Source organism: Aotus nancymaae, unplaced genomic scaffold (genome assembly GCF_030222135.1).
Source record: "Aotus nancymaae isolate 86718 unplaced genomic scaffold, 86718_ANA_hifiasm-v0.15.2.pri h1tg000072l, whole genome shotgun sequence".
Lineage (NCBI taxonomy): Eukaryota > Metazoa > Chordata > Mammalia > Primates > Aotidae > Aotus > Aotus nancymaae.
Window position 1 is genome coordinate 12,812,799 of NW_026988487.1, and position 11,720 is coordinate 12,824,518.

The 11,720-nt window shown below is 48.4% G+C and overlaps 1 protein-coding gene across 3 annotated transcripts; it reads left to right on the forward strand.

Annotated features, from left to right (window-relative positions):
- The first annotated feature begins 5,931 nt into the window (after positions 1-5,931).
- LOC135270977 (vitelline membrane outer layer protein 1 homolog) lies at positions 5,932-11,720 on the forward strand. Of its 3 annotated transcripts, none has more exons than XM_064367619.1 (4): positions 5,932-6,692; positions 10,602-10,862; positions 10,968-11,080; positions 11,350-11,720. In XM_064367619.1, exons 2-4 carry the CDS (start codon positions 10,662-10,664, stop codon positions 11,645-11,647), a joined length of 612 nt encoding a protein of 203 aa, XP_064223689.1. In that variant the 5' UTR covers positions 5,932-6,692; positions 10,602-10,661; the 3' UTR covers positions 11,648-11,720. The 3 variants fall into 3 exon arrangements, with proteins under 3 accessions (XP_064223689.1, XP_064223690.1, XP_064223688.1); XM_064367620.1 differs by having other exon boundaries at positions 10,611-10,862; XM_064367618.1 differs by having other exon boundaries at positions 5,939-6,692; positions 10,638-10,862.

The following is an 11,720-nucleotide window of genomic DNA, read 5'->3' on the forward strand; positions in this document are numbered from 1 at the left end:
CTTTGGTCTCATCTGTTTTAGGGATGGGGAACTGCGTCTTCTTTCCCCCTCCTAACCTAGCATTGGGCGAGGCATACATTTGGGTTTGGTCTCAGGGGTCCACGGTAGACTGCTGAAAGTTAAGGACTGGTAGTCCAGAAAAACGCACTTAAACACATAATTATCACATAAGTGATGGAAGTCTGGCTTTTTCTCTTTTCTTCTTTTCTTTTTTTTAGAGGAGTTTTGCTCTGTCGCTCAGGCTGGAGTGCAGTGGCATGATCTTGGCTCACTGCAACCTCCCCCTCCTGGGTTCAAGTGATTCTCCTGCTTCAGCCTCCTGAGTAGCTGGGACTATAGGTGCCCACCACTATGCCCGGTTAATTTTTGTATTTTTAGTAGAGATGAGGTTTCCCCATGTTGGCCAGTCTGGTCTCAAACTCCTGACCTGAGGTGTTCTGCCCTCCTCAGCCTCCCAAAGAGCTGGGATTACAGATGTGAGCCACCACATCTGGCCACCTAAAAATCTTACTAAGTTCAAGCTCTGGGTGCCTCTGGGATTCAGGGAGGACCCACCTGCTTCTAAATTCTCTATCTTATCCCAGGGAACTTTGTCTTGATCTGGATACATGACCTCTCTCGATCATATGTGTTTGTCAGGTTTATCCTTTCACATTTTCTTTTCCTTTTTCTTCTTTTTTTTTTTGAGACAAAGTTTGGCTCTTGTTTCCCCTGCTGGAGTGCAATGGCATGATCTGGGGCTCATCGCAACCTCTGTCTCCCAGGTTCAAGCAATTCTCCTGCCTCAGCCTCTGGAGTAGCTGGGATTACAGGCATGGGTTACCATGCCCAGATAATTTTGTATTTTTAGTAGAGGTTTCTCCATGTTGGTCAGGCTGCTCGCCAACTCTCGACCTCAGGTGATCTGCCCGCTTCAGCCTCCCAAAGTGCTGGGATGACAGGTGTGAGCCACTGCACCTGGCCACCTATAAATCTTATTAAGTTTAAGCACCAGGTGCCTCTGGGATCCAGGGGGCACCCGCTTCTAAATTCTCTATCTCATCCGCAGGGAACTTTGTCTTGATCTGGATACATGACCTCTCTCAATCATATACGTTCCTCAGGATTTATCCTTTCCCATTATTTTCTTTTCTTATCTTTCTTTCTTTTTTTAAATTGAGACCGAGTTTCACTTTTGTTGCCCAGGCTGGACTGCAACGGCATGATTTCGGGTCATGGCAACCTCCGCCTCCGAAGTTCAAGCAATTCTCCTGCCTCAGCCTCCTGAGTAGCTGGGATTACAGGCATGCGCCACCACACCCAGATAATTTTGTATTTTTAGTAGAGACAGGGTTTCTCTATGTTGGTCAGGCTACTCGCGTACTCTCAACCTCAGATGATCCACCCGCCTTGGCCTCCCAAAATGTTAGGATTACAGGTGTGAGTCACTGCACCTGGCTGTGGTTTAATTTTCAGAACTCCAGACTGGCTCTTCAATCCTTCAATCATTCATTGCGCCAACCTTTATTAAGTACTTCTGAATGCACTAGGCTTGGAGACTACAACGGTGTCTTCACAGAACTCAGGGTCCACTGGGGGAGAATTTATCCTCTGTCTCCCCACTGGAATTGTGAGCTCTGATGACAGGGGTCTTGTTTTCCTTGGTTGCCTACAGCACTTGGAATATTGCTTCAGCCAAAACACATTATTGCTAAATAAATGGGTATTGAATAAACAAAGGAGTGTATATGAGGGGTAGGTAAATCAGGGGTTGTGGCCCCCTAACACATTTAGCTAGGCTTTTTTAGGCCAGGCACGGTGGCTCATGACTGTAATCCCAGCATTTTGGGAGGCAGAGGTTGGCAGATGACCTGAGGTCAGGAGCTCCAGAGCAGCCAGGCCAGCATGGCGAAACTCCGTCCATACTAAAAACATACAAATTACCCGGGTGTGGTGGCACACATCTGTAATCCCAGCTACTCAGGAGTCAGGAAAATTGCTTGAACCTGGGAATCAGAGGTTGCAGTGAGCCCAGATGGTGCCACTGCACTCCAGCCTGGGCAACAGACTGAGACTTCCTCTCAACACAAGCAAACAAACCAAAAAGACACTTAGCCAGCTTTTTTTGCTTTTTGTTTTGCAAATTAGGAGTCCATCTGGTGGTCACAGGGGGAAAGGCATTCTGGGAAAGGATACCAGGATACAGAAAGCAATGGAAGAAACAGCATGATCTCTTCTTAGAGGTTCTTAGTTTCCTGTCCCCAAACTTCTTAGAATTATTCCTGTTGGGTCGGGTGTGGTGGCTCACGCCTGTAATCCCAGTGCTTTGGGAGTCCGTGGTGGGCAGATCACTAGGTCAAGAGATTGAGACCAGCCTGGCCAGCATGGTGAAACCCTGTCTCTACTAAAAATACAAAAAATTAGCTGGGTGTGGTGGCAGGGCACCTGTAATCTCAGCTACCGGGGAGTCTGAGGCAGGAGAATCATTTGAACCTGGGAGGCAGAGGTTGCAGTGCGCCGAGATTGAAACACTGCACTCCAGCCTGGGCGACAGAGCAAGACTCCATCTCAAAAAAAAAACTAATTAGCTGGGCATGGTGGCACTCAACTGTACTCCCAGCTACTTGGGAGGCTGAGGCAGGAGAATCGCTTGAACCCAGGAGGTGGAGGTTGCAGTGAGCTGAGATAGCGCCACTGTACTCCAGCCTGGCAACAGAGCAAGACTCTGTCTCAAAAAAAAAAAAAAAAAAAAAAAAAATTCCTGTTTGTGTATATCTTCTTCTAAGGTGGGGAGGGGTGTCCTGGATTCTTAAGGTGTTAGGTAGGGCCCTGATCTCTAAGAAAACCTCTCAGAGGAGGAGACTTCTGAGCTGACAGGAGATTTCTCAGCTTCTCTAGTTGGTGGATTCTTGCCTTGTTCTCACTCTGATATCCCCTCACATCCTGGAGGAGTCTGGGTTGCTCTTGACCCATCCTGCCCCTGGTGGGACTCCCGTGACATCACTTCCATCCCTAGCCCTGGTCTCTGCTCCCACTGCTGGAATGTTTCCCAGCTTCCTTGGCTGTAAACCGAAGGCAAGTTGCCATTTTTGAGCCAGTTCTCTCATCTACAAAATAGGAAGGGTAATTCTCACCTCCTAAAAATTGTTGTGAGTGTTAAATTAAATACGTCTGCAAAGCATTAAGCATAATTCGTAGCCTATAGTAAATATTCAGTAGGTGATGGTTATTTCAATTCACCCTCTCTCACTGCCCCTCTGTAGAAAGTAGAAAAAGTTCCTCTTCAAAGCTTTCTACTCTGTTTTTTGATTTCTTTTTTTTTTTTAGATGGAGTCTCACTCTGTCTCCCAGGCTGGAATGCAGGGGAGAGATCTTGGCTCACTTGCAACCTCTGCCTCCTGGGTTCAAGCGATTCTCCTGCCTCAGCCTCCTGAGTAGCTGGGATTATAGGTGTGTGCCACCATGCCCGGCTGATTTTTGTAATTTTAGTAGAGATGGGGTTTCACCCTGTTGGTCAGGCTGGTCTTGAACTCCTGAACTCATGATTGTCCTGCCTTGGCCTCCCAAAGTGCCGGGCTTACAGTCATGAGCCACTGTGCCCTGTTTTTTTTTTTTTTGTTGATGGAGTTTCGCCCTTGTTGCCCAGCCTGGAGTACAGTGGCACAATCTCAGCTCTTTGTAACCTCCATTTCCCAGGTTCAAGTGATTCTCCTGTCTCAGCCTATTGAGTAGCTGGGATTACATCCAGGCCTGGCTCAGTTTTTTGTATTTTTAGTAGAGACAGGGTTTCACCATGTTGGTCAGGCTGTTCTCAAACTCCTGACTTCAGGTGATCCACCTGCCTTGGCCTCCCAAACTGCTGGGATTACAGGTGTGAGTCACTGTGCCTGGACTTCCTCTTAGTTTAAGAATAAATAATAAGTATTGGGAATAATAGCTTCTTTAAAGATTAATTTACTCTGAAGCCTCCTTACCTTTTTGATAATAATTCTATTGTTAAGTCTGAAATATCTATCACCTGTCATAAAAGGATAGATACATTCTGTATTCATAGCTCTTACACTTTGGCCCAGTTATGTGCTCTGGATTGCTCAGGCATGTCTGGACAAGACCAGGCAGGTCTCAGTTCATAGCTCATGTCCCTTCCTTGTTCGGAAATGTTATCGTTTCTTTAAGTCTTTCTCAGGTAGCTTCCTCTTTTCCTTTGTTCTCCACTGCCTACTTAGGAAAGTTTTAAATTGTTATCTAGTTGGGTTTTAGCTTAAATTGTGAGTTTCAGCTCCAGCCAATGGATGTGGGACACAGCAGTAAGGACCCAATGAGAAAGGGATAAATATCGCTGTCTTTCCTTTGTTCTTTGCACTCTTGTGGCAAGACTGCTGGTGAATAGTGCCCTTTCTGCAGAAAGTAAAGTTGCCTTGCTGAGAAAACTCTTTGAATGCTAGTTCTTCCTTGTGACACCAGAGAATAAGCACTTACTTCTAACAATTTTTGGTGGCCCATACGGGGCACCATTCCACTCCAGGGAGGTCTATGATCTGCTCTCACGAGGATGCATGCCCTGCTTCCTTGTTGTGGCAGCCTCAGAGGTCGAAAGCTGGGACCCACCTGGTGTGAGGAATAAAGCCGTACTCTCAGCAACGTGGCGGAAAAAGGCTTGCAACACCGGGCAACCAGGCAATTCTGTGCACAGACCAAGGTAGGAAATGTTACAAGGGAGTGACAAAATATTTCCTTGGTGTTCAGGATTCTGGAGGTTGAATGTGTGTGTAAATGATCAGAGGTACTACTGCTTGTGGTGCTTCCTGTGTGATTGGTGATAAGCCCTACTGCTGGGTGGAGTGAGTAGGTGCTCTCTGTGGTTCCATGGTTACCTCATACGGCTAATGGTGACCTTCTTGTAGGGATTCTGACGTTGGGGGTTTATACAGTTCCGCCAATGCTAAAAGAACCTAATTTCCCTCAAGAGAAGCGGCCAGAGAGGATAAAGTGAAAGGAATAGAGTGGAAGAGACCTTGCGGGGACAGGGGTGGGGAAGTGCTTAGGAAATCCTTCCGGGGCAGAGAAAGGCAGGAAACACCTCAAGCGTGCAAAGCTAAGCCTTGAGCAAGCCAGAAAAGGGTTAGGCAAGAACTCTCTAGGTCAACAGGTTGAGCCTAACTGGTACTCAGTATGGGGAATGTTCCTAGTAAAACAGGGACCGGAAGTAAAATGGAGACAAGGAAAGATGAGGGTGATCAAATCCCCTCTGACTGTCCTTTAGGGCATATGTTAAAGCATTGGAAGGACAATGAAAGGACTAAACATAAGAAAAAGCGATACATGATAAAGTATTGCTGTTTTATTTGGACCAAGTGAGGGAATAAAAGCTTTTGGGTCAAGGGGGAACTTTCTGGAAATGCTAGCATAGGAAAAGGTCAACACGGGTACTTCAACTGTAGTATTGGGATGCGAGATTAAAATAATTCACCAAGACAAAAGTATGCCAAATTGCAGGGTCTTTATTGCCGGCGACCACGGAGGACTCACGTCTCTCAAACCTGCGGCCCCGAGGGGAGAGTGTCAAGACTTTTTATACCCGAAAGACCACCTTGGGAGTGGGGTTGAGGAGCGGGGAGGGGGATCAACGGGCTTCAGACATTCCGAGGGCTGGTGGATTCTGTTAATCACCTCCTGGGCAGGGACAGGGGTGGGGGCCTCCGGACATTCCGAGGGCTGGGGGCTTATTGTCACTTTAATTGCTACATAAATGATTCACAAAAGTCAAGACAAATGTTAGTTTACACATGGTTTGGGTACCGGTGGAAATTACAGATCTTAGTTCACAGGGGCCAAGATGAGATTAGCTTGGGCTGTGCATTCTGATAAGCAAAGGCCAGCAATTCTGTCAGTTACTGATGAGAAAGGTAAACAACTTCACCTGGTGGACATTATCCAGAGCAGACTAGCAGTCTTATTTACAGAAACCAAGTCAGCAGTTATTGCAAAGAGAATGGGGCAGTTATTACAACTCATTTTGGAGACACAGCTTTGTCTTATAAAATGGCATTGCTCAGGTTCTGGCTCCAGGCCAGCTATAGCACACAACCATTTCGGGTAGCTGTGTTCAGAGTTTCGGTAAGCAACTGAAAATTACTGTTTAACTACATCCTGATACTGCCTGCCAGTTCAATAGAAGATGAGGAAACCACCACCAGAAAGGAGAAACGAGGTGACTCAAGGTCACAAGCCTTTTGGCCACTGAGGACTAGGTGGCAAACACCTGGCAACTCAAGAGTCTTGAGCTGCCAAGCCAATCAGGTAAAAAGGATCAAAAAACCCACCATTTGGAAGGAGGATTGAAAATATACACCTTCCATTGGACAAAAAATCTGGCAAAAGGGGAAATTACTTGGGGATATAAGCCCAGGCAGCCCTGACCAACAACGGCAGGTCCCCTTCCGTGCTGTGGAAGCTTTATCTTTGCTTGCTCAGTCAACTGCATTGCTGCTCACTCTCTTGGTTTGCAAACACTTGTTTGGAGCTGTAACAGTCACCGTGGGGTTAAGGCTGTCTGCGCGATTCCTCAAGCAAGGGAAGCCTAGAAGCTGAGCCCCAAGCCCAAGCTGGGCAGGAAAAAAGGCCCTTCTCAGGGCCATCCTTGGACCCAGCAACTGTATTGTTGGCAACAGACTTGGTGAGCCAGCAAGGAGCACCATTCGATCTCCTGCACGGTGAGTAACTTCGGACCTCTTTCGCTTGCCATTCTTTTTATATTCTATAGAACATCCTGGAGGTAAAATACCAGACACCTGTTGGCCAGTTAAAAGCAATTAGTGTGGCTGCCACACTAAAGACATGGGTGTGAGGCTCTCTGGGAAGGCGTCTCTAACAAGCCCCAGCCTTTTGAGGTTGGGAGCGTTGGTTTGCCTGGAAGCAGTTCCTGCTCTTATCTCCTTCTGGGTATTGAAGCCAAGGGTAGGCTGGGGACAACAAGCAGCAGTTCTGGACTCCTGGTCTAATCCAGTTGAGACCAAGGCCCTGTTTGAAATCCCCAAAGCAAAGCTACCCATGCGAAGCCACCCTAACCTCCTGGGTCCCTCTATCTTCTTAGAAGCCTTCTTCTCCATTCTCTCTCACAAGGTTCTTCCTACATACCAAGCCAGAGTCCTCCTCTATAGGTCCCTAAGATTTTTGAGGTGGCAACCTCAGATCCCCTGTTCTTGGTGTCCTCCAGCCTTTAAGAAAAGAAATACTGGCCGGGCACGGTGGCTCAAGCAAGTGATCCCAGCACTTTGGGAGGCCAAGGAGGGTGGATCACGAGGTCGAGAGATCGAGACCATCCTTGTCAACAAGGTGAAACCCCGTCTCTACTAAATACAAAAAAAATTAGCTGGGCATGGTGGCGCGTGCCTGTAATCCCAGCTACTCAGGAGGCTGAGGCAGGAGAATTGCCTGAACCCAGGAGGCGGAGGTTGCGGTGAGCCGAGATCACGCCATTGCACTCCAGTCTGGGTAACGAGAGCGAAACTCCGTCTCAAAAAAAAAAAAAAAAAAAAAAAAAAGAAATACTGAGCTGGGCACAGTGGCTCACGCACGTTGGGAGGCTGGGGGAGGTGGATCTGAAGGTCAGGGGTTCGAGACCATCCTGGCAAACATGGCGAAACCCCGTCTCTACTTAAAAATACAAAAATCAGCTGGGCATGGTGGCGCATGCCTGTAATCTCAGCTACTTTGGAGGCTGAGGCAGGAGAATCACTTCAACCCAGGAGGTGGAGGTTGCGGTGAGCTGAGGGTACACCATTGCACTCCAGCTCCAGCGTGAGTGACAGAGCGAGACGCCGTCTCAAAAAAAAAAAGGAAAGAAATACTGACCAGGGGTATTTTACGGGACCTGTCTCTCACCTTGGCCCTTGGTCTTCAAACCAGAATGTGTTTCCTAGGAAGACAGAGGGAGTGATGTGGATCCCAGAGGCAGTGGGCCATTTTGCCTTCTCCTCCCCAGAAAGCCCAAGCTGGGCATGGAGAAAGGCCTTCTCAGGGTCATCCTTGGACCCCGCAACCCTATTTCTGGCAACACAAGGAACTGATCCTCAAGCCTGCTGTTGTCTGGCCAAACTTTGGGTTGGATGAGGAGTGGGTCTGTTAGCTTCTAATAATGTATGTTAACAGCAAAAGCCCTGTCTCACAAGAAGAAATAGTCTATGCTCTATGCTGGAGATGAGGGCCTGTTCTTTACCCTTTAAAGGATGTCGGAAAAGAAGCAGAGAAAAGCAAAAAGTCAGAGGTTAACTCATTTGAAAAGGGTGAGGTTTTTACTCATGAGCAACCTGCAAGTAAATGGGACCCCCTAGACCATCTTCCCTGATTTCTTTATCCTAACCCACCTACTCCTCCCCAGGTGGCCACTGTTGTCCCAGATCCAGAACCAGAACTCCCTACCCCTGTCATTCCTCCCCCGTATAACCCGGACTCTTGGGAGCTGTCACCTCAGGAGCCTGATCATTGCGGGCCTGAGTGTCCTTCTTTGAAGAAGGGACTCCTGCAGGAAATAGAACAATGTAAAAGAGATATTCAAAGTCTCTTACCTCTAGGGAATCAGCTTAAAGCTTTTTCCATAAAGAAGGTGCCTCAGGGAAGAGGTGCAGTTGGCTTTGTGAATGCTCCCTTAACTGCTTCCGAGGTCCGAGGTCTAAAGAAAGAACTTAAGCTGCTATTAGATGATCCTGATGGAGTGATAGAACAAATTGACCAATGTTTAGGCCCCAGTTATATACTTGGACAGAATTAATGTCCATCGTAGGTATTCTCTGTTCAAAGGAAGAGCGGAATATGACCCACAGAGCTGCTATGGCAGCCTGAGAGCATGAACACTCTTTCAGCCAAAATGGCCCGGCAGTGGACTCTAAATGTCCAGCTCAGGACCTGCAGCGGGATAATAATATTGCAGCCCACTGGGACAACATGAAAGATTTAAGAGAAATGATAATTAAAGGAATTGAGGAGTCAGTGCCCTGACCTCAAAATCTTTCTAAAGCTTTTGATATACAACAAGAAAAAGATGAAGGATCTATGAAATTTTTAGACAGAGTGAGAGAACAAATGAGAAAATACACTGATGAGGCCCAGAATGCCCCCCTGGACAAGGAATGTTAAAATTGTTACTAATAGTTGGCCAGATATTGCAAGGAAATTGCAAAAGCCAGAGAACTGGAAAAATTGGCCCATAGAAGAACTCTTAGGAGAAGCCCAGAAAGTCTATGTCGGAAGAGATGAAGAAAGGCAAAAGCTGAAGGCAAAAATCTTTGGTCGAAGTGGACAAATGATACTAGGGGCTACATTTAGACCCATGCCTGCAAAGTTTTCTAAAGGTGGCGAAAGAGGAAGCTCCTGGAATTGAGGAATGCAAAAGGAGGGAGGGCAAAGCCAGTATTTTAGAGGAGAAAGTCAAAGTAAGTGCTGCAAAGGCTGTGGCTGTGAAAGAAGGGAAGAAAGACAGACAGAGAGGCTCTGTGCTTGGGAGTGAAGGAGGACAGGACAGATGTTACAGATGTGAAAAGCCAGGCCATTTCAAGAGGGAATGTCCTGACTTAGAGAATGAGAGGAAGCTCTTCCACTCATGCCTACTTGTGAGGAAGAAGAGTAGGGGGGTTGGGACTCTATCTTTTCTAATTTGAGTCCCACCAGCAGCCAGTGATAAATTGAGAGGTGGGACCCAAACGTGAATTAGTCACCTTTTTCATTGACACAGGAGCGGCTCACTCTTCTGTTTGTTTCCCCCCAGCTGATTTAACTAGTTCTCCAGCGCAATTGCTAGTCTCTGGGGTAAAAGGGAAAGCATTTAAAGGAAATGTTTTAGAAAACACAGAGATGAAATACAAAGACCAGTCAACTTGCATTCAACTTTTATTTAATTCCTGAAGCAGGAACTAATCTGTTCGGAAGAGATTTAATGTCAAAGCTTGGCATACGTCTACAAGCTAGCACAAAAGGTTTGCTCCCTCCCTCCCTCCCTCCCTCCTTCCCTCTTTCCCTCCTTCCCTCCCTCACTCCCTCCCTTCTTCCTTCCTTCCTTCTTTCTTTCTTGACAGAGTTGCACCCTGGTTGCCCAGACTGGAGTGCAGTGGCCTGCTCTCGGCTCACGTCAACCTCTGCCTCCCAGGTTCAAACGATTCTCCTGCCTTAGCTTTCTGAGTAGCCTGGACTATAGGCATGGGCCACCAAGCCTGGCTACTTTTGATTTTTTTAGTAGAGACAGGGTATCTCCATGTTAGTCAGGCTGGTCTCGAACTCCCGACCTCCAGTGATCCACCTGCCTTTGCCTCCCAAAGTGCTGGGATTACAGGCGTGAGCCACTGTACCTGGCCATGGTTTTCTAACCTCTCTAAATTTACTGACTGCAGTAGATGAAAGTTCATTCATCCTGATGTCTAGTCAAAAGACGGAAATTGGAACCATAATTCATAGCCTATAGTAAACTTTCAGTAGTTGATGGTTATTTCAGTTCGTGCCATCTGTCACTGCCCTTCTCCCGTAGCTCTGCGAGCCTCTGCCTCTGGGAGCAAGAAATCAAGTCTGCTGGGTTCCAAGAGTGGGTTAGTTTTGGGTTTCACTTAATCTGAGAGGCCGTTCTGCAATTGGAGTACTTGCAGGGGCCAAACTGATATAAATCTGCTTAGGAGGCCGGATTCAGAGGCTGCAGGATGGAGCTGGGCGCCAGAGGAAAGCTGCTGCCATCGCTACTGCTGCTGCTGCTGCGGTCGACGTGTTGCACCTGTGCAGAGACAGATGGCCGGAACAGCTACAGGCCGGTCATCCAAGTGACCAACGGGGGTCCCTGGGGCGACTGGGCCTGGCCTGAGATGTGTCCTGACGGATTCCTCGCCCGCGGGTTCTCGCTCAAGGTTGGGGCTCAGGCCTAGGTCCTGGAGAGGGCGGAGATGCTTGGGACCACAGAGTCAAGGATGGCAATTCCATGACTCGTCCTTGCTCCTCTTCTCGATACTCAGGTGGAGCCTTTCCAAGGTCGTGGCGACGACACTGCACTGAATGGGATCAGGCTGCACTGCGCACTCAGGAACGCCCTAGGAAATGCGCACGCGATAGAGTCCAAGTCTGGAAGGTGGGGCACAGGGGCCACGGATCCCCCGGGGTGATGGTATGTCCCTTACCTTCTATGACATACTCCATCACGACAGGCAGGCTGGCTCCTCCAGAGCTACGGGGCAGTATAGGCCAGTATAGACCGGGGCTGGGGGTGGAGGTCAGGGAGCTAGACCCAGCTTACCAGGGCGTGTAGACAGCACTTGGCTTGGAAAGTCCCAAGAGGTGATCGGCCTGTTGGTGAACGGGGGAGCACGCAGAGCCAGCGCATCTCCGTTTCCCTTGTAGGTGGGGCGAGTGGAGTGAGCCATTGTGGTGTCCTGGCAGCAGCTTCCTGGTGGCTTTCTCGCTTCGCGTTGAACCACCTATCGGGAGAGGTGATGACACAGCAGCGAACAACGTGCGCTTCCGCTGTTCAGACGGCAAGGAACTGGAGGGGCCTGGGCTGAGCTGGGGAGACTTTGGAGACTGGAGTCCCCCTTGCGCCAAGGGTGTGTGCGGCCTGCAGACCAAGATCGAGGGGCCTTTAGGCTCCGACGATGACACTGCGCTGAACGATGTGCTCTTTTTCTGCTGCCGCAGTTGAAAGGCGCAGCGCAGCTCTCTTCTGGGCCGGGAGGCTAGTCCCACCTCCTGCTATTAAAGCTTCTCCATGTTGA